The following is a 23,265-nucleotide window of genomic DNA, read 5'->3' on the forward strand; positions in this document are numbered from 1 at the left end:
CCCTGTACCATGTATCATCCATAACATGTGATATTATTACACTGCAGACATCCCGGCCCCTCCTGACCCTGCACCATGTATCATCCATAACATGTGATATTATTACACTGCAGACATCCCGGACCCTCCTGACCCTGTACCATGTATCATCCATAACATGTGATATTATTACACTGCAGACATCCCCGCCCCTCCTGACCCTGTACCATGTATCATCCATAACATGTAATATTATTACACTGCAGACATCCCGGCCCCTCCTGACCCTGCACCATGTATCATCCATAACATGTGATATTATTACACTGCAGACATCCCGGCCCCTCCTGACCCTGTACCATGTATCATCCATAACATGTGATATTATTACACTGCAGACATCCCAGCACCTCCTGACCCTGCACCATGTATCATCCATAACATGTGATATTATTACACTGCAGACATCCCGGCCCCTCCTGACTCTGTACCATGTATCATCCATAACATGTGATATTATTACACTGCAGACATCCCGGCCCCTCCTGACCCTGTACTATGTATCATCCATAACATGTGATATTATTACACTGCAGACATCCCGGCCCCTCCTGACCCTGTACCATGTATCATCCATAACATGTGATATTATTACACTGCAGACATCCCGGCCCCTCCTGACCCTGTACCATGTATCATCCATAACATGTGATATTATTACACTGCAGACATCCCGGCCCCTCCTGACCCTGTACCATGTATCATCCATAACATGTGATATTATTACACTGCAGACATCCCGGCCCCTCCTGACTCTGTACCATGTATCATCCATAACATGTGATATTATTACACTGCAGACATCCCGGCCCCTCCTGACCCTGTACTATGTATCATCCATAACATGTGATATTATTACACTGCAGACATCCCGGCCCCTCCTGACCCTGTACCATGTATCATCCATAACATGTGATATTATTACACTGCAGACATCCCGGCCCCTCCTGACCCTGTACCATGTATCATCCATAACATGTGATATTATTACACTGCAGACATCCCGGCCCCTCCTGACCCTGTACCATGTATCATCCATAACATGTGATATTATTACACTGCAGACATCCCGGCCCCTCCGGACCCTGTACCATGTATCATCCATAACATGTCATATTATTACACCGCAGACATCCCGGCCCCTCCTGACCCTGTACCATGTATCATCCATAACATGTGATATTATTACACTGCAGACATCCCGGCCCCTCCTGACCCTGTACCATGTATCATCCATAACATGTGATATTATTACACTGCAGACATCCCGGCCCCTCCGGACCCTGTACCATGTATCATCCATAACATGTGATATTATTACACTGCAGACATCCCAGCACCTCCTGACCCTGCACCATGTATCATCCATAACATGTGATATTATTACACTGCAGACATCCCGGCCCCTCCTGACCCTGTACCATGTATCATCCATAACATGTGATATTATTACACTGCAGACATCCCGGCCCCTCCTGACCCTGTACCATGTATCATCCATAACATGTGATATTATTACACTGCAGACATCCCGGCCCCTCCTGACCCTGTACCATGTATCATCCATAACATGTGATATTATTACACTGCAGACATCCCGGCCCCTCCTGACCCTGTACCATGTATCATCCATAACATGTGATATTATTACACTGCAGACATCCCGGACCCTCCTGACCCTGCACCATGTATCATCCATAACATGTGATATTATTACACTGCAGACATCCCGGCCCCTCCTGACTCTGTACCATGTATCATCCATAACATGTGATATTATTACACTGCAGACATCCTGCCCCTCCTGACCATGCGTTATGTATCATCCATAACATGTGATATTATTACACTGCAGACATCCCGGCCCCTCCTGACCCTGTACCATGTATCATCCATAACATGTGATATTATTACACTGCAGACATCCCGGCCCCTCCTGACCCTGTACCATGTATCATCCATAACATGTGATATTATTACACTGCAGACATCCCGGCCCCTCCTGACCCTGTACCATGTATCATCCATAACATGTGATATTATTATACTGCAGACATCCCTGCCCCTCCTGACCCTGTACCATGTATCATCCATAACATGTGATATTATTACACTGCAGACATCCCGGCCCCTCCTGACCCTGTACCATGTATCATCCATAACATGTGATATTATTACACTGCAGACATCCCGGCCCCTCCTGACCCTGCACCATGTATCATCCATAACATGTGATATTATTACACTGCAGACATCCCGGACCCTCCTGACCCTGCACCATGTATCATCCATAACATGTGATATTATTACACTGCAGACATCCCGGTCCCTCCTGACCCTGTACCATGTATCATCCATAACATGTGATATTATTACACTGCAGACATCCCGGTCCCTCCTGACCCTGTACCATGTATCATCCATAACATGTGATATTATTACACTGCAGACATCCCGGCCCCTCCTGACCCTGTACCATGTATCATCCATAACATGTGATATTATTACACTGCAGACATCCCGGCCCCTCCTGACTCTGTACCATGTATCATCCATAACATGTGATATTATTACACTGCAGACATCCTGGCCCCTCCTGACCCTGTACCATGTATCATCCATAACATGTGATATTATTACACTGCAGACATCCCGGCCCCTCCTGACCCTGTACCATGTATCATCCATAACATGTGATATTATTACACTGCAGACATCCCGGCTCCTCCTGACCCTGCACCATGTATCATCCATAACATGTGATATTATTACACTGCAGACATCCCGGCCCCTCCTGACCCTGCGTTATGTATCATCCATAACATGTGATATTATTACACTGCAGACATCCCGGCCCCTCCTGACCCTGTACCATGTATCATCCATAACATGTGATATTATTACACTGCAGACATCCCGGCCCCTCCTGACCCTGTACCATGTATCATCCATAACATGTGATATTATTACACTGCAGACATCCCGGCCCCTCCTGACCTTGTACCATGTATCATCCATAACATGTGATATTATTACACTGCAGACATCCCGGCCCCTCCTGACCCTGTACCACGTATCATCCATAACATGTGATATTATTACACTGCAGACATCCTGGCCCCTCCTGACCCTGCACCATGTATCATCCATAACATGTGATATTATTACACTGCAGACATCCCGGCCCCTCCTGACCCTGTACCATGTATCATCCATAACATGTGATATTATTACACTGCAGACATCCCGGCCCCTCCTGACCCTGTACCATGTATCATCCATAACATGTGATATTATTACACTGCAGACATCCCGGCCCCTCCTGACCCTGTACCATGTATCATCCATAACATGTGATATTATTACACTGCAGACATCCCGGACCCTCCTGACCCTGCACCATGTATCATCCATAACATGTGATATTATTACACTGCTGACATCCCGGTCCCTCCTGACCCTGTACCATGTATCATCCATAACATGTGATATTATTACACTGCAGACATCCCGGTCCCTCCTGACCCTGTACCATGTATCATCCATAACATGTGATATTATTACACTGCAGACATCCCGGCCCATCCTGACCCTGCACCATGTATCATCCATAACATGTGATATTATTACACTGCAGACATCCCGACCCCTCCTGACCCTGCACCATGTATCATCCATAACATGTGATATTATTACACTGCAGACATCCCGGCCCCTCCTGACCCTGCACCATGTATCATCCATAACATGTGATATTATTACACTGCAGACATCCCGGCCCCTCCTGACCCTGTACCATGTATCATCCATAACATGTAATATTATTACACTGCAGACATCCCGGCACCTCCTGACCCTGCACCATGTATCATCCATAACATGTAATATTATTACACTGCAGACATCCCGGCCCCTCCTGACCCTGTACCATGTATCATCCATAACATGTGATATTATTACACTGCAGACATCCCGGCCCCTCCTAAACCTGTACCATGTATCATCCATAACATGTGATATTATTACACTGCAGACATCCCGGCCCCTCCTGACCCTGTACCATGTATCATCCATAACATGTGATATTATACACTGCAGACATCCCGGCCCCTCCTGACCCTGTACCATGTATCCTCCATAACATGTGATATCATTACACTGCAGACATCCCGGCCCCTCCTGACCCTGTACCATGCATCATCCATAACATGTGATATTATTACACTGCAGACATCCCGGCCCCTCCTGACCCTGTACCATGTATCATCCATAACATGTGATATTATTACACTGCAGACATCCCGGCCCCTCCTGACCCTGTACCATGTATCATCCAGAACATGTGATATTATTACACTGCAGACATCCCGGCCCCTCCTGACCCTGTACCATGTATCATTTATTACATGGGATATTATTAAACTGCAGACATCCCGGCCCCTCCTGACCCTGTACCATGTATCATTTATTACATGGGATATTTTTAAACTGCAGACATCCCGGCCCCTCCTGACCCTGTACCATGTATCATCCAGAACATGTGATATTATTACACTGCAGACATCCCGGCCCCTCCTGACCCTGTACCATGTATCATTTATTACATGGGATATTATTAAACTGCAGACATCCCGGCCCCTCCTGACCCTGTACCATGTATCATCCATAACATGTGATATTATTACACTGCAGACATCCCGGCCCCTCCTGACCCTGTACCATGTATCATCCAGAACATGTGATATTATTACACTGCAGACATCCCGGCTCCTCCTGACCCTGCACCATGTATCATCCATAACATGTGATGTTATTACACTGCAGACATCCCGGCCCCTCCTGACCCTGTACCATGTATCCTCCATAACATGTGATATTATTACACTGCAGAGATCCCGGCACCTCCTGACCCTGTACCATGTATCATCCATAACATGTGATATCATAACACTGCAGACATCCCGACCCCTCCTGACCCTGTACCATGTATCATCCATAACATGTGATATTATTATACTGCAGACATCCCGGCCCCTCCTGACCCTGTACCATGTATCATTTATTACATGGGATATTATTAAACTGCAGACATCCCGGCTCCTCCTGACCCTGCACCATGTATCATCCATAACATGTGATGTTATTACACTGCAGACATCCCGGCCCCTCCTGACCCTGTACCATGTATTCTCCATAACATGTGATATTATTACACTGCAGAGATCCCGGCACCTCCTGACCCTGTACCATGTATCATCCATAACATGTGATATCATAACACTGCAGACATCCCGGCCCCTCCTGACCCTGTACCATGTATCATCCATAACATGTGATAATATTACACTGCAGACATCCTGGCCCTCCTGACCCTGTACCATGTATCATCCATAACATGTGATATTATTACAATGCAGACATCCCGGCCCCTCCTGACCCTGCACCATGTATCATCCATAACATGTGATATTATTATACTGCAGACATCCCAACCCCTCCTGACCCTGTACCATGTATCATTTATTACATGTGATATTATTACACTGCAGACATTCCGGCGTCTCCTGACCCTGTACCATGTATCATCCATAACATATGATATTATTACACTGCAGACATTCCGGCCCCTCCTGACCCTGCACCATGTATCATCCATAACCTGTGATATTATCACAATGCAGACATCCCGGCACCTCCTGACCCTGTACCATGTATCATCCATAACATGTGATATTATTACACTGCAGACATCCCGACCCCTCCTGACCCTGTACCATGTATCATCCATAACGTAATATTATTACACTGCAGACATCCCGGCCCCTCCTGACCCTGCACCATGTATCATCCATAACATGTGATATTATTACACTGCAGACATCCCGGCCCCTCCTGACCCTGAACCATGTATCATCCATAACATGTGATATTATTACACTGCAGACATCCCGACCCCTCCTGACCCTGTACCATGTATCATCCATAACATGTCATATTATTACACTGCAGACATCCCAGCCCCTCCTGACCCTGTACCATGTATCATCCATAACATGCGATATGATTACACTGCAGACATCCCGGCCCCTCCTGACCCTGTACCATGTATCATCCATAACATGTGATATTATTACACTGCAGACATCCCTGTCCCTCCTGACCCTGTACCATGTATCATCAATAACATGAGATATTATTACACTGCAGGCATCCCGGCCCCTCCTGATCCTGTACCATGTATCATCCATAACAAGTGATATTATTACACTGCAGACATCCCCTCCCCTCCTGACCCTGTACCATGTATCATCCATAACATGTGATATTATTACACTGCTGACATCCCGGTCCCTCCTGACCCTGTACCATGTATCATCCATAACATGTGATATTATTACACTGCAGACATCCTGGCCCCTCCTGACCCTGTACCATGTATCATCCATAACATGTGATATTATTACACTGCAGACATCCCGGCCCCTCCTGACCCTGTAGCATGTATCATCCATAACAAGTGATATTATTACACTGCAGACATCCCCTCCCCTCCTGACCCTGTACCATGTATCATCCATAACATGTGATATTATTACACTGCTGACATCCCGGTCCCTCCTGACCCTGTACCATGTATCATCCATAACATGTGATATTATTACACTGCAGACATCCTGGCCCCTCCTGACCCTGTACCATGTATCATCCATAACATGTGATATTATTACACTGCAGACATCCCTGCCCCTCCTGACCCTGTACCATGTATCATCCATAACATGTGATATTATTACACTGCTGACATCCCGGTCCCTCCTGACCCTGTACCATGTATCATCCATAACATGTGATATTATTACACTGCAGACATCCTGGCCCCTCCTGACCCTGTACCATGTATCATCCATAACATGTGATATTATTACACTGCAGACATCCCGGCCCCTCCTGACCCTGTAGCATGTATCATCCATAACAAGTGATATTATTACACTGCAGAGATCCCGGCACCTCCTGACCCTGTACCATGTATCATCCATAACATGTGATATTATTACACTGCAGACATCCCGGCCCCTCCTGACCCTGTACCATGTATCATCCATAACATGTGATATTATTACACTGCAGACATCCCCTCCCCTCCTGACCCTGCACCATGTATCATCCATAACATGTGATATTATTACACTGCAGACATCCCGGCCCCTCCTGACCCTGTACCATGTATCATCCATAACATGTGATATTATTACACTGCAGACATCCCCTCCCCTCCTGACCCTGCACCATGTATCATCCATAACATGTGATGTTATTACACTGCAGACATCCCAGCCCCTCCTGACCCTGTACCATGTATCATCCATAACATAAGATATTATTACACTGCAGATATCCCGGCCCCTCCTGACCCTGTACCATGTATCATCCATAACATGTAATATTATTACACTGCAGACAACCTGGCCCTCCTGACCCTGCATTATGTATCATCCATAACATGTGATATTATTACACTGCAGACACCCCGGCCCCTCCTGACCCTGTACCTTGTATCATCCATAACATGTGATATTATTACACTGCAGACATCCCGACCCTCCTGACCCTGTAGCATGTATCATCCATAACATGTGATATTATTACACTGCAGACATCCCAGCCCCTCCTGACCCTGTACCATGTATCATCCATAACATGTGATATTATTACACTGCAGACATCCCGGCCCCTCCTGACCCTGTACCATGTATCATCCCTAACATGTGATATTATTTCACTACAGATATCCTGCCCCTCCTGACCCTGTACCATGTATCATCCATAACATGTGATATTATTACACTGCAGACATCCGGTCCCCTCCTGACCCTGTACCATGTATCATCCATAACATGTGATATTATTACACTGCAGACATCCCGGCCCCTCCTGACCCTGTACCATGTATCATCCATAACATGTGATATTATTACACTGCAGACATCCCGCCCCTCCTGACCCTGTACCATGTATCATCCATAACATGTGATATTATTACACTGCAAACATCCCGGCCCCTCCTGACCCTGCACCATGTATCATCCATAACATGTGATATTATTACACTGCAGACATCCAGGCTCCTCCTGACCCTGTACCATGTATCATCCATAACATGTGATATTATTACACTGCAGACATCCCGGCCCCTCCTGACCCTGCACCATGTATCATCCATAACATGTGATATTATTACACTGCAGACATCCCGGCCCCTCCTGACCCTGTACCATGTATCATCCATAACATGTGATATTATTACACTGCAGACATCCCGGCCCCTCCTGACCCTGTACCATGTATCATCCATAACATGTGATATTATTACACTGCAAACATCCCGGCCCCTCCTGACCCTGCACCATGTATCATCCATAACATGTGATATTATTACACTGCAGACATCCAGGCCCCTCCTGACCCTGTACCATGTATCATCCATAACATGTGATATTATTACACTGCAAACATCCCGGCCCCTCCTGACCCTGCACCATGTATCATCCATAACATGTGATATTATTACACTGCAGACATCCAGGCTCCTCCTGACCCTGTACCATGTATCATCCATAACATGTGATATTATTACACTGCAGACATCCCGGCCCCTCCTGACCCTGCACCATGTATCATCCATAACATGTGATATTATTACACTGCAGACATCCCGGCCCCTCCTGACCCTGTACCATGTATCATCCATAACATGTGATATTATTACACTGCAGACATCCCGGCCCCTCCTGACCCTGTACCATGTATCATCCATAACATGTGATATTATTACACTGCAAACATCCCGGCCCCTCCTGACCCTGCACCATGTATCATCCATAACATGTGATATTATTACACTGCAGACATCCAGGCCCCTCCTGACCCTGTACCATGTATCATCCATAACATGTGATATTATTACACTGCAGACATCCCGGCCCCTCCTGACCCTGCACCATGTATCATCCATAACATGTGATATTATCACACTGCAGACATCCCGGCACCTCCTGACCCTGTACCATGTATCATCCATAACATGTGATATTATTACACTGCAGACATCCCGACCCCTCCTGACCCTGTACCATGTATCATCCATAACGTAATATTATTACACTGCAGACATCCCGGCCCCTCCTGACCCTGCACCATGTATCATCCATAACATGTGATATTATTACACTGCAGACATCCCGGCCCCTCCTGACCCTGTACCATGTATCATCTATAACATGTGATATTATTACACTGCAGACATCCCGGCCCCTCCTGACCCTGTACCATGTATCATCCATAACATGTAATATTATTACACTGCAGACATCCTGGCCCTCCTGACCCTGCACCATGTATCATCCATAACACGTGATATTATTACACTGCAGACATCCAGGCCCCTCCTGACCCTGTACCATGTATCATCCATAACATGTGATATTATTACACTGCAGACATCCCGGCCCCTCCTGACCCTGTACCATGTATCATCCATAACATGTGATATTATTATACTGCAGATATCCCGGCCCCTCCTGACCCTGTTCCATGTATCATCCATAACATGTGATATTATTACACTGCAGACATCCCGGCCCCTCCTGACCCTGCACCATGTATCATCCATAACATGTGATATTATTACACTGCAGACATCCCGGCCCCTCCTGACCCTGTACCATGTATCATCCATAACATGTGATATTATTACACTGCAGACATCCCGGCCCCTCCTGACCCTGTACCATGTATCATCCATAACATGTGATATTATTACACTGCAAACATCCCGGCCCCTCCTGACCCTGCACCATGTATCATCCATAACATGTGATATTATTACACTGCAGACATCCCGACCCCTCCTGACCCTGTACCATGTATCATCCATAACGTAATATTATTACACTGCAGACATCCCGGCCCCTCCTGACCCTGCACCATGTATCATCCATAACATGTGATATTATTACACTGCAGACATCCCGGCCCCTCTTGACCCTGTACCATGTATCATCTATAACATGTGATATTATTACACTGCAGACATCCCGGCCCCTCCTGACCCTGTACCATGTATCATCCATAACATGTAATATTATTACACTGCAGACATCCTGGCCCTCCTGACCCTGCACCATGTATCATCCATAACACGTGATATTATTACACTGCAGACATCCAGGCCCCTCCTGACCCTGTACCATGTATCATCCATAACATGTGATATTATTACACTGCAGACATCCCGGCCCCTCCTGACCCTGTACCATGTATCATCCATAATATGTGATATTATTACACTGCAGACATCCCGGCCCCTCCTGACCCTGCACCATGTATCATCCATAACATGTGATATTATTACACTGCAGACATCCCGGCCCCTCCTGACCCTGTACCATGTATCATCCATAACATGTGATATTATTACACTGCAGACATCCCGGCCCCTCCTGACCCTGTACCATGTATCATCTATAACATGTGATATTATTACACTGCAGACATCCCGGCCCCTCCTGACCCTGTACCATGTATCATCCATAACATGTGATATTATTACACTGCAGACATCCCGACCCCTCCTGACCCTGCACCATGTATCATCCATAACATGTAATTTTATTACACTGCAGACATCCCGACCCCTCCTGACCCTGTACCATGTATCATCCATAACATGTGATATTATTACACTGCAGACATCCTGGCCCTCCTGACCCTGCATTATGTATCATCCATAAAATGTGATATTATTACACTGCAGACATCCCGGCCCCTCCTGACCCTGTACCATGTATCATCCATAACATGTGATATTATTACACTGCAGACATCCCGACCCCTCCTGACCCTGCACCATGTATCATCCATAACATGTGATATTATTACACTGCAGACATCCCGACCCTCCTGACCCTGTACCATGTATCATCCATAACATGTGATATTATTACACTGCAGACATCCTGGCCCCTCCTGACCCTGCATTATGTATCATCCATAACATGTGATATTATTACACTGCAGACACCCCGGCCCCTCCTGACCCTGTACCTTGTATCATCCATAACATGTAATATTATTATACTGCAGACATCCCTGCCCCTCCTGACCCTGCACCATGTATCATCCATAACATGTGATATTATTACACTGCAGACATCCCGGCCCCTCCTGACCCTGTACCATGTATCATCCATAACATGTGATATTATTATACTGCAGACATCCCTGCCCCTCCTGACCCTGCACCATGTATCATCCATAACATGTGATATTATTACACTGCAGACATCCCGGCCCCTCCTGACCCTGTACCATGTATCATCCATAACATGTGATATTATTACACTGCAGACATCCCGGCCCCTCCTGACCCTGTACCATGTATCATCCATAACATGTGATATTATTACACTGCAAACATCCCGGCCCCTCCTGACCTTGCACCATGTATCATCCATAACATGTGATATTATTACACTGCAGACATCCCGGCCCCTCCTGACCCTGCACCATGTATCATCCATAACATGTAATATTATTATACTGCAGACATCCCGGCCCCTCCTGACCCTGCACCATGTATCATCCATAACATGTGATATTATTACACTGCAGACATCCCGGCCCCTCCTGACCCTGTACCATGTATCATCCATAACATGTAATATTATTATACTGCAGACATCCTGGCCCTCATGACCCTGCACCATGTATCATCCATAACATGTGATATTATTACACTGCAGACACCCCGGCCGCTCCTGACCCTGTACCTTGTATCATCCATAACATGTGATATTATTACACTGCAGACATCCCGGCCCCTCCTGACCCTGTACCTTGTATCATCCATAATATGTGATATTATTACACTGCAGACATCCCGGCCCCTCCTGACCCTGTACCATGTATCATCCATAACATGTGATATTATTACACTGCAGACATCCCCGCCCCTCCTGACCCTGTACCATGTATCATCCATAACATGTGATATTATTACACTGCAGACATCCCGGCCCCTCCTGACCCTGTACCATGTATCATCCATAACATGTGATATTATTACACTGCAGACATCCTGGCCCCTCCTGACCCTGTACCATGTATCACCCATAACATGTGATATTATTACACTACAGACATCCTGGCCCCTCCTGACCCTGTACCATGTATCATCCATAACATGTGATATTATTACACTGCAGACATCCCGGCCCCTCCTGACCCTGTACCATGTATCATCCATAACATGTGATATTATTACACTGCAGACATCCCGGACCCTCCTGACCCTGTACCATGTATCATCCATAACATGTGATATTATTACACTGCAGACATCCCGGCCCCTCCTGACCCTGTACCATGTATCATCCATAACATGTGATATTATTACACTGCAGACATCCCGGCCCCTCCTGACCCTGTACCATGTATCATCCATAACATGTGATATTATTACACTGCAGACATCCCGGCCCCTCCTGACCCTGCACCATGTATCATCCATAACATGTGATATTATTACACTGCAGACATCCCGGCCCCTCCTGACCCTGTACCATGTATCATCCATAACATGTGATATTATTACACTGCAGACATCCCGGCCCCTCCTGACCCTGTACCATGTATCATCCATAACATGTGATATTATTACACTGCAGACATCCCGGACCCTCCTGACCCTGTACCATGTATCATCCATAACATGTGATATTATTACACTGCAGACATCCCGGCCCCTCCTGACCCTGTACCATGTATCATCCATAATATGTGATATTATTACACTGCAGACATCCCCGCCCCTCCTGACCCTGTACCATGTATCATCCATAACATGTGATATTATTACACTGCAGACATCCTGGCCCCTCCTGACCCTGTACCATGTATCATCCATAACATGTGATATTATTACACTGCAGACATCCCGGCCCCTCCTGACCCTGTACCATGTATCATCCATAATATGTGATATTATTACACTGCAGACATCCCGGCCCCTCCTGACCCTGTACCATGTATCATCCATAACATGTGATATTATTACACTGCAGACATCCCGGCCCCTCCTGACCCTGTACCATGTATCATCCATAACATGTGATATTATTACACTGCAGACATCCCGGCCCCTCCTGACCCTGTACCATGTATCATCCATAACATGTGATATTATTACACTGCAGACATCCCGGCCCCTCCTGACCCTGTACCGTGTATCATCCATAACATGTGATATTATTACACTGCAGACATCCTGGCCCCTCCTGACCCTGTACCATGTATCATCTATAACATGTGATATTATTACACTGCAGACATCCCGGCCCCTCCTGACCCTGTACCATGTATCATCCATAACATGTGATATTATTACACTGCAGACATCCCGACCCCTCCTGACCCTGCACCATGTATCATCCATAACATGTAATTTTATTACACTGCAGACATCCCGACCCCTCCTGACCCTGTACCATGTATCATCCATAACATGTGATATTATTACACTGCAGACATCCTGGCCCTCCTGACCCTGCATTATGTATCATCCATAAAATGTGATATTATTACACTGCAGACATCCCGGCCCCTCCTGACCCTGTACCATGTATCATCCATAACATGTGATATTATTACACTGCAGACATCCCGACCCCTCCTGACCCTGCACCATGTATCATCCATAACATGTGATATTATTACACTGCAGACATCCCGACCCTCCTGACCCTGTACCATGTATCATCCATAACATGTGATATTATTACACTGCAGACATCCTGGCCCCTCCTGACCCTGCATTATGTATCATCCATAACATGTGATATTATTACACTGCAGACACCCCGGCCCCTCCTGACCCTGTACCTTGTATCATCCATAACATGTAATATTATTATACTGCAGACATCCCTGCCCCTCCTGACCCTGCACCATGTATCATCCATAACATGTGATATTATTACACTGCAGACATCCCGGCCCCTCCTGACCCTGTACCATGTATCATCCATAACATGTGATATTATTATACTGCAGACATCCCTGCCCCTCCTGACCCTGCACCATGTATCATCCATAACATGTGATATTATTACACTGCAGACATCCCGGCCCCTCCTGACCCTGTACCATGTATCATCCATAACATGTGATATTATTACACTGCAGACATCCCGGCCCCTCCTGACCCTGTACCATGTATCATCCATAACATGTGATATTATTACACTGCAAACATCCCGGCCCCTCCTGACCTTGCACCATGTATCATCCATAACATGTGATATTATTACACTGCAGACATCCCGGCCCCTCCTGACCCTGCACCATGTATCATCCATAACATGTAATATTATTATACTGCAGACATCCCGGCCCCTCCTGACCCTGCACCATGTATCATCCATAACATGTGATATTATTACACTGCAGACATCCCGGCCCCTCCTGACCCTGTACCATGTATCATCCATAACATGTAATATTATTATACTGCAGACATCCTGGCCCTCATGACCCTGCACCATGTATCATCCATAACATGTGATATTATTACACTGCAGACACCCCGGCCGCTCCTGACCCTGTACCTTGTATCATCCATAACATGTGATATTATTACACTGCAGACATCCCGGCCCCTCCTGACCCTGTACCTTGTATCATCCATAATATGTGATATTATTACACTGCAGACATCCCGGCCCCTCCTGACCCTGTACCATGTATCATCCATAACATGTGATATTATTACACTGCAGACATCCCCGCCCCTCCTGACCCTGTACCATGTATCATCCATAACATGTGATATTATTACACTGCAGACATCCCGGCCCCTCCTGACCCTGTACCATGTATCATCCATAACATGTGATATTATTACACTGCAGACATCCTGGCCCCTCCTGACCCTGTACCATGTATCACCCATAACATGTGATATTATTACACTACAGACATCCTGGCCCCTCCTGACCCTGTACCATGTATCATCCATAACATGTGATATTATTACACTGCAGACATCCCGGCCCCTCCTGACCCTGTACCATGTATCATCCATAACATGTGATATTATTACACTGCAGACATCCCGGACCCTCCTGACCCTGTACCATGTATCATCCATAACATGTGATATTATTACACTGCAGACATCCCGGCCCCTCCTGACCCTGTACCATGTATCATCCATAACATGTGATATTATTACACTGCAGACATCCCGGCCCCTCCTGACCCTGTACCATGTATCATCCATAACATGTGATATTATTACACTGCAGACATCCCGGCCCCTCCTGACCCTGCACCATGTATCATCCATAACATGTGATATTATTACACTGCAGACATCCCGGCCCCTCCTGACCCTGTACCATGTATCATCCATAACATGTGATATTATTACACTGCAGACATCCCGGCCCCTCCTGACCCTGTACCATGTATCATCCATAACATGTGATATTATTACACTGCAGACATCCCGGACCCTCCTGACCCTGTACCATGTATCATCCATAACATGTGATATTATTACACTGCAGACATCCCGGCCCCTCCTGACCCTGTACCATGTATCATCCATAATATGTGATATTATTACACTGCAGACATCCCCGCCCCTCCTGACCCTGTACCATGTATCATCCATAACATGTGATATTATTACACTGCAGACATCCTGGCCCCTCCTGACCCTGTACCATGTATCATCCATAACATGTGATATTATTACACTGCAGACATCCCGGCCCCTCCTGACCCTGTACCATGTATCATCCATAATATGTGATATTATTACACTGCAGACATCCCGGCCCCTCCTGACCCTGTACCATGTATCATCCATAACATGTGATATTATTACACTGCAGACATCCCCTCCCCTCCTGACCCTGCACCATGTATCATCCATAACATGTGATATTATTACACTGCAGACATCCCGGCCCCTCCTGACCCTGCACCATGTATCATCCATAACATGTGATATTATTACACTGCAGACATCCCGGCCCCTCCTGACCCTGTACCATGTATCATCCATAACATGTGATATTATTACACTGCAGACATCCCGGACCCTCCTGACCCTGTACCATGTATCATCCATAACATGTGATATTATTACACTGCAGACATCCCGGCCCCTCCTGACCCTGTACCATGTATCATCCATAACATGTGAATGTGGGGTTCTATGTCAAGTCTGGGTGTGATGGGTTAGCCCATGGTTATGTGGTGCCTCTGTTTTCGGCAGGTGTGTTGTGTTTAACAACCGCGGCTTTGGGGGAGAGAAGTTGCTGGTAAGTAAAAGTCCTCCATGACCATCTGTTTACATGTGGAGACCAGGAATGGTGGTGACCTCCTCTGTCTCTCTACAGACTCATCGCACTTTCTGTGCAGCCAACACACAAGACCTTACCAGGGTGGTCCAGCACGTCCATGGCTGCCACCCAGCTGCTCCTCTGGTGGCAGTGGGGGTGTCACTCGGGGGGTAAGTGTTCAGGGCACATGATCAGGCATGGGGGACACTAGAAAGAACAGAGTGATTGTAACATAAAGAGGATGAGTACTCCAAGCACAACAAGATCTGCAACAAATCTGAGAGCCAAGTATGGAACACACAACCCCAAACTCCCTTCTGTGTGTGCAATGCCTCTCATGTAACCACCTACTGTACCGACTGATGCCAGACTGTCCTCCTCATTGAGGTCTGGTCCTCGGTACCCCCAGGCCGCTTTGGCGGTACGGTTCGGTGGCTAGCACTGGCACCGCGAGCAGAGTTTGTGAGTGTATATTCCAAGCAACAGGTCCGGCAGAGCAGAAGTCTAATAAACAGGTCCGGCAGAGCAGAAGTCTAATAAACAGGTCCGGCAGAGCAGAAGTCTAATAAACAGGTCAGGCAGAGCAGAAGTCTAATAAACAGGTCCGGCAGAGCAGAAGTCTAATAAACAGGTCCGGCAGAGCAGAAGTCTAATAAACAGGTCAGGCAGAGCAGAAGTCTAATAAACAGGTCCGGCAGAGCAGAAGTCTAATAAACAGGTCCGGCAGAGCAGAAGTCTAATAAACAGGTCCGGCAGAGCAGAAGTCTAATAAACAGGTCAGGCAGAGCAGAAGTCTAATAAACAGGTCCGGCAGAGCAGAAGTCTAATAAACAGGTCCGGCAGAGCAGAAGTCTAATAAACAGGTCCGGCAGAGCAGAAGTCTAATAAACAGGTCCGGCAGAGCAGAAGTCTAATAAACAGGTCCGGCAGAGCAGAAGTCTAATAAACAGGTCCGGCAGAGCAGAAGTCTAATAAACAGGTCCGGCAGAGCAGAAGTCTAATAAACAGGTCAGGCAGAGCAGAAGTCTAATAAACAGGTCAGGCAGAGCAGAAGTCTAATAAACAGGTCAGGCAGAGCAGAAGTCTAATAAACAGGTCAGGCAGAGCAGAAGTCTAATAAACAGGTCCGGCAGAGCAGAAGTCTAATAAACAGGTCCGGCAGAGCAGAAGTCTAATAAACAGGTCCGGCAGAGCAGAAGTCTAATAAACAGGTCCGGCAGAGCAGAAGTCTAATAAACAGGTCCGGCAGAGCAGAAGTCTAATAAACAGGTCCGGCAGAGCAGAAGTCTAATAAACAGGTCAGGCAGAGCAGAAGTCTAATAAACAGGTCCGGCAGAGCAGAAGTCTAATAAACAGGTCCGGCAGAGCAGAAGTCTAATAAACAGGTCCGGCAGAGCAGAAGTCTAATAAACAGGTCCGGCAGAGCAGAAGTCTAATAAACAGGTCCGGCAGAGCAGAAGTCTAATAAACAGGTCCGGCAGAGCAGAAGTCTAATAAACAGGTCAGGCAGAGCAGAAGTCTAATAAACAGGTCCGGCAGAGCAGAAGTCTAATAAACAGGTCAGGCAGAGCAGAAGTCTAATAAACAGGTCAGGCAGAGCAGAAGTCTAATAAACAGGTCCGGCAGAGCAGAAGTCTAATAAACAGGTCCGGCAGAGCAGAAGTCTAATAAACAGGTCCGGCAGAGCAGAAGTCTAATAAACAGGTCCGGCAGAGCAGAAGTCTAATAAACAGGTCAGGCAGAGCAGAAGTCTAATAAACAGGTCCGGCAGAGCAGAAGTCTAATAAACAGGTCAGGCAGAGCAGAAGTCTAATAAACAGGTGCGGCAGAGCAGAAGTCTAATAAACAGGTCCGGCAGAGCAGAAGTCTAATAAACAGGTCCGGCAGAGCAGAAGTCTAATAAACAGGTCCGGCAGAGCAGAAGTCTAATAAACAGGTCCGGCAGAGCAGAAGTCTAATAAACAGGTCCGGCAGAGCAGAAGTCTAATAAACAGGTCCGGCAGAGCAGAAGTCTAATAAACAGGTCCGGCAGAGCAGAAGTCTAATAAACAGGTCCGGCAGAGCAGAAGTCTAATAAACAGGTCCGGCAGAGCAGAAGTCTAATAAACAGGTCCGGCAGAGCAGAAGTCTAATAAACAGGTCCGGCAGAGCAGAAGTCTAATAAACAGGTCCGGCAGAGCAGAAGTCTAATAAACAGGTCAGGCAGAGCAGAAGTCTAATAAACAGGTCCGGCAGAGCAGAAGTCTAATAAACAGGTCCGGCAGAGCAGAAGTCTAATAAACAGGTCCGGCAGAGCAGAAGTCTAATAAACAGCTCAGGCAGAGCAGAAGTCTAATAAACAGGTCCGGCAGAGCAGAAGTCTAATAAACAGGTCCGGCAGAGCAGAAGTCTAATAAACAGGTCAGGCAGAGCAGAAGTCTAATAAACAGGTCCGGCAGAGCAGAAGTCTAATAAACAGGTCCGGCAGAGCAGAAGTCTAATAAACAGGTCAGGCAGAGCAGAAGTCTAATAAACAGGTCAGGCAGAGCAGAAGTCTAATAAACAGGTCCGGCAGAGCAGAAGTCTAATAAACAGGTCCGGCAGAGCAGAAGTCTAATAAACGTCTCGCCTCTCACTTGTTCTATTTACTCTAAAAGCTCTTGTACAACATTTCCACCTGGGACTATCCTCCTACCTTTCCAATTCGCTCTTCGGTCAGGGCAGAGATTGGGTCACAAACCAGTTGTAGTTTGTCAGGGTCTCTAATGACTTTTCTCTCCTCCTTCTTAATCTGTCCTCTCCCTTTCACACTGTTGACCATTCTCTCCCGCTGCAGACGCTATGTACCCGGGGGCATCACTGACCTGACCCTCTTTCCTGGAGACTTGAGTGCTGGAACGCCTCCGGGGATAAGACTGGCGTTCAAAATAGCAGTATTAATGAAGTTCCCCTTTAAGTCTCCATCCTCATCTCACTCCTAACCATCATCCCCCCCCTGGTGCTATCTCTTCTACTAAACCATCGTCACCATTATCCTATCATCTCCAGACCATAAATGATGCTCCTTTCTCATTTTGTAGAATGATGCTGCTGAATTACCTGGCGTCCTCTGGTCCCAGGTCTCAGCTTTGTGCCGCCCTCGTCTACTCTACCCCATGGGATGTCTTTGTGTCCACTGCGTCCCTTGAGCAGCCACTAAATTATCAGTTATTCAATCGTGCGCTGGTCACCACACTCCGCAACACCGTACACAAGTAAGAGGCGTCTCCACATTGTCCTCCTGCTCCGTCCTCCCACCTCCTCCTCTCACTGTCTTCTGTTTTGTAGGTTCCGTGAAGTTATTGGAAGAGTGTTTGATGTGGAGCACATTCTAGAGGTGAGGAGCGTCACACACGTCAGGGCACCAGTGGATGTTCTACTAATGTATAGTAATGTTACCCCGTATGTTCCCGGCTTTTCTTGTGGTTCTTTTCATGGGGTTTTCCCATAAAACACTTAGATGACATAGAAGTCCAAGCACTGGGTGTCCCCATGTCTCCCCGGGACAGGTCTTTATTTTAGATTCCGCACCAAATCCCGGCGCACTATGAATGAAATCCACGCCAGATGCCGGCACAATGGAGATTTTAGCATTTGTAGCATGTCCTCCTCATGTGAGTAGAGTCCACTCCCACGGTTTTGCTTTTGTTCCAGTCTCACTCGATCCGGGAGTTTGATGAGCGTTACACGTCCATCGTGTTCGGATATGATTCGTGTGATGATTATTATCGTGACGCCAGCCCTCACCACAAGCTGCACAAGATCAAGACGCCCGTCCTGTGCCTCAATGCGGCTGATGACCCCTTCTCTCCAAGTGAAGGTAAATCGTCAGGAGGATTCCAGGTCGTTTCCATGTCTGATCCAGATGTCCGATTTATGGTGGGATTTTACTGTCCTGATTTCTCTTGTCAGCTCTTCCCCTGGATGAAGCCTCCTGCCATCCTTACGTGGCCCTGCTAGTTCCTGCCCATGGGGGCCACATTGGCTTCCTAGACGGACTCTATCCGGTCCACCAGCAGTACATGAATCGTGTATTTTCGCAGTTTGTGGACGCCGCTCTCCAGCAACGCGACGAACTCTGGAACATTACAAAGAATGGACTAAAAAACTAATACATCTAAAACTAATACCTCATAAATACATCATACGGGCCCTGAAATGACGGGGCCCAGGGCCTTCTCGTAGCTCTAGACTGGTGAAATGCATAAACCATGACCCCTTATAAGCCTCTACCAGGCACTTTCTAGGGTTAAACTCTCCAAAGTAACACACAAAGAGTGTCGGAAAACCGGTCACAGCTTTACTCCCACGTTCTAAATAAGTAACATAAGAAATTCATTGTTGCAAAATATAAACATTTTTTAAGTAAAAATTCCCCAGTGAAATAAAAAGGGTTGGGACTGCACTCCCAGAGGACAAGTCGGCCAGACGAGCGAAGCCGCATTCCATCATTTCTCCATTTTTTTCGCAGGCTGTGACGTCAGGACTACAAAACAGAGAAAACGAAAACAGTAAAACAAAATCCACCTTTACATTCCCTAGAGCAGGTGGGACACACGGGGCCGTGGTCGTGTCTCATATTATCCAATCTCCATCTCCTATCTAATTTTTGGGAATAATTTCATAGCCAAACTTCACCCCGTAGCTGGATCTCACCACAGTCATTGGAATCACAAGAAAACAGACTCCAAAGTACAGATCTCCTCTGCTAATAATCCACCTGGGACTCATTACCACCTGTGGCCCCTCCAGGACCTTCACCATTATGCCTCTACTACTAGACCTTGCACGGCCGGTGATCTTCTGTATTAGTGATGTGCTGCTAATAATATTGCCTTAGTTATTGAGGACTTATAATATTGAACATTTCATGCAGAACCACCATGATGGAATCTCAGCTCCTCGGGAGGTAACGTATCACATCGGTGCCCGGGAGTCTTTCCCTCTTCACATCCGATAAATCCTGATCCCAGCTGTCAGGGACTCTCATGGCTATGAGATACAAGAGGACATTACCAGGGGGAAGGAGAAGACACTGACTGACTTGATGAAGCAAGATCTTTGGGCAGAGAGATGGTCTTGTCTTCCGGCAGCTCGGGGGAAGCGGCAAATGTAGATTGTGAATAATAAAAAAAAAAAATCTGAAAATATGATTCTGTATTTCTGTACAAGACGTTCTCAGCCCTGCTCCAGTGCGAGGACCAGAAATATATGTTGTAGCTTTTAGTAGAGACTGTTCATAGATACAGCCCATAGTATCAACAATGCAGTAGAGACCACGGAGCCACACACAAAGACCCAATCCACCGAGCCCCATATACACACAAAGACCCAGACCACCGAGCCCCATATACACACACACACAAAGACCCAGAACACAGAGCCCCATATACACACACACAAAGACCCTGCCACCGAGCCCCATATACACACACACAAAGACCCAGACCACCGAGCCCCATATACACACAAAGACCCAGAACATCGAGCCCCATATACACACACACACACACACAAAGACCCAGAACATCGAGCCCCATATACACACACACACAAAGACCCAGACCACCGAGCCCCATATACACACACACACAAAGACCCAGAACACAGAGCCCCATATACACACACACAAAGACCCAGAACACCGAGCCCCATATACACACACACACAAAGACCCAGACCACCGAGCCCCATATACACACACACAAAGACCCAGACCACCAAGCCCCATATACACACACACAAAGACCCAGACCACCGAGCCCCATATACACACACACAAAGACCCAGACCACCGAGCCCCATATACACACACACAAAGACCCAATCCACCGAGCCCCATATACACACAAAGACCCAGACCATCGAGCCCCATATACACACACACACAAAGACCCAGACCACCGAGCCCCATATACACACACACAAAGACCCAGACCACCGAGCCCCATATACACACACACACACAAAGACCCAGACCACCGAGCCCCATATACACACACACACAAAGACCCAGACCACCGAGCCCCATATACACACACACAAAGACCCAGACCACCGAGCCCCATATACACACACACACACAAAGACCCAGACCACCGAGCCCCATATACACACACACACAAAGACCCAAACCACCGAGCCCCATATACACACACACACAAAGACCCAAACCACCAAGCACCATATACACACACAAAGACCCAGACCACCGAGCACCATATACACACACACAAAGACCCAGACCACCGAGCCCCATATACACACAAAGACCCAGACCACCGAGCACCATATATACACAAAGACCCAGACCACCGAGCACCATATACACACACACACACAAAGACCCAGACCACCGAGCACCATATACACACACACACAAAGACCCAGACCACCAAGCCCCATATACAGACACACAAAGACCCTGCCACCGAGCCCCATATATACACACACAAAGACCCAGACCACCGAGCACCATATACACACACACACACACACAAAGACCCAGACCACCGAGCACCATATACACACACACAAAGACCCAGACCACCGAGCACCATATATACACGAAGACCCAGACCACCGAGCCCCATATACACACACACAAAGACCCAGACCACCGAGCCCCATATACACACACACAAAGACCCAGACCACTGAGCCCCATATACACACACACACACACAAAGACCCAGACCACTGAGCCCCATATACACACACACACAAAGACCCAGACCCCCGAGCCCCATACACACACACACACACACACACACACACACACAAAGACCCAGCCACC

The 23,265-nt window shown here is 47.1% G+C and overlaps 1 protein-coding gene across 4 annotated transcripts in view; it reads left to right on the forward strand.

Annotated features, from left to right (window-relative positions):
- ABHD1 (abhydrolase domain containing 1) overlaps positions 1-21,599 on the forward strand; it is a 45,529-nt gene extending 23,930 nt beyond the window's left edge. For all 4 annotated transcript variants that reach the window (XM_072144041.1, XM_072144042.1, XM_072144044.1 and 1 more), the window contains exons 5-10: positions 16,385-16,430; positions 16,509-16,621; positions 19,511-19,684; positions 19,758-19,806; positions 20,124-20,289; positions 20,382-21,599. In XM_072144041.1, the coding sequence (XP_072000142.1) occupies positions 16,385-16,430; positions 16,509-16,621; positions 19,511-19,684; positions 19,758-19,806; positions 20,124-20,289; positions 20,382-20,581 (748 nt within the window). In that variant the 3' untranslated portion in view covers positions 20,582-21,599. The remainder of the gene's footprint in view (positions 1-16,384; positions 16,431-16,508; positions 16,622-19,510; positions 19,685-19,757; positions 19,807-20,123; positions 20,290-20,381) is intronic.
- Positions 21,600-23,265: the final 1,666 nt, after the last annotated feature.

Source organism: Engystomops pustulosus, chromosome 3 (assembly GCF_040894005.1).
Source record: "Engystomops pustulosus chromosome 3, aEngPut4.maternal, whole genome shotgun sequence".
Classification (NCBI taxonomy): domain Eukaryota; kingdom Metazoa; phylum Chordata; class Amphibia; order Anura; family Leptodactylidae; genus Engystomops; species Engystomops pustulosus.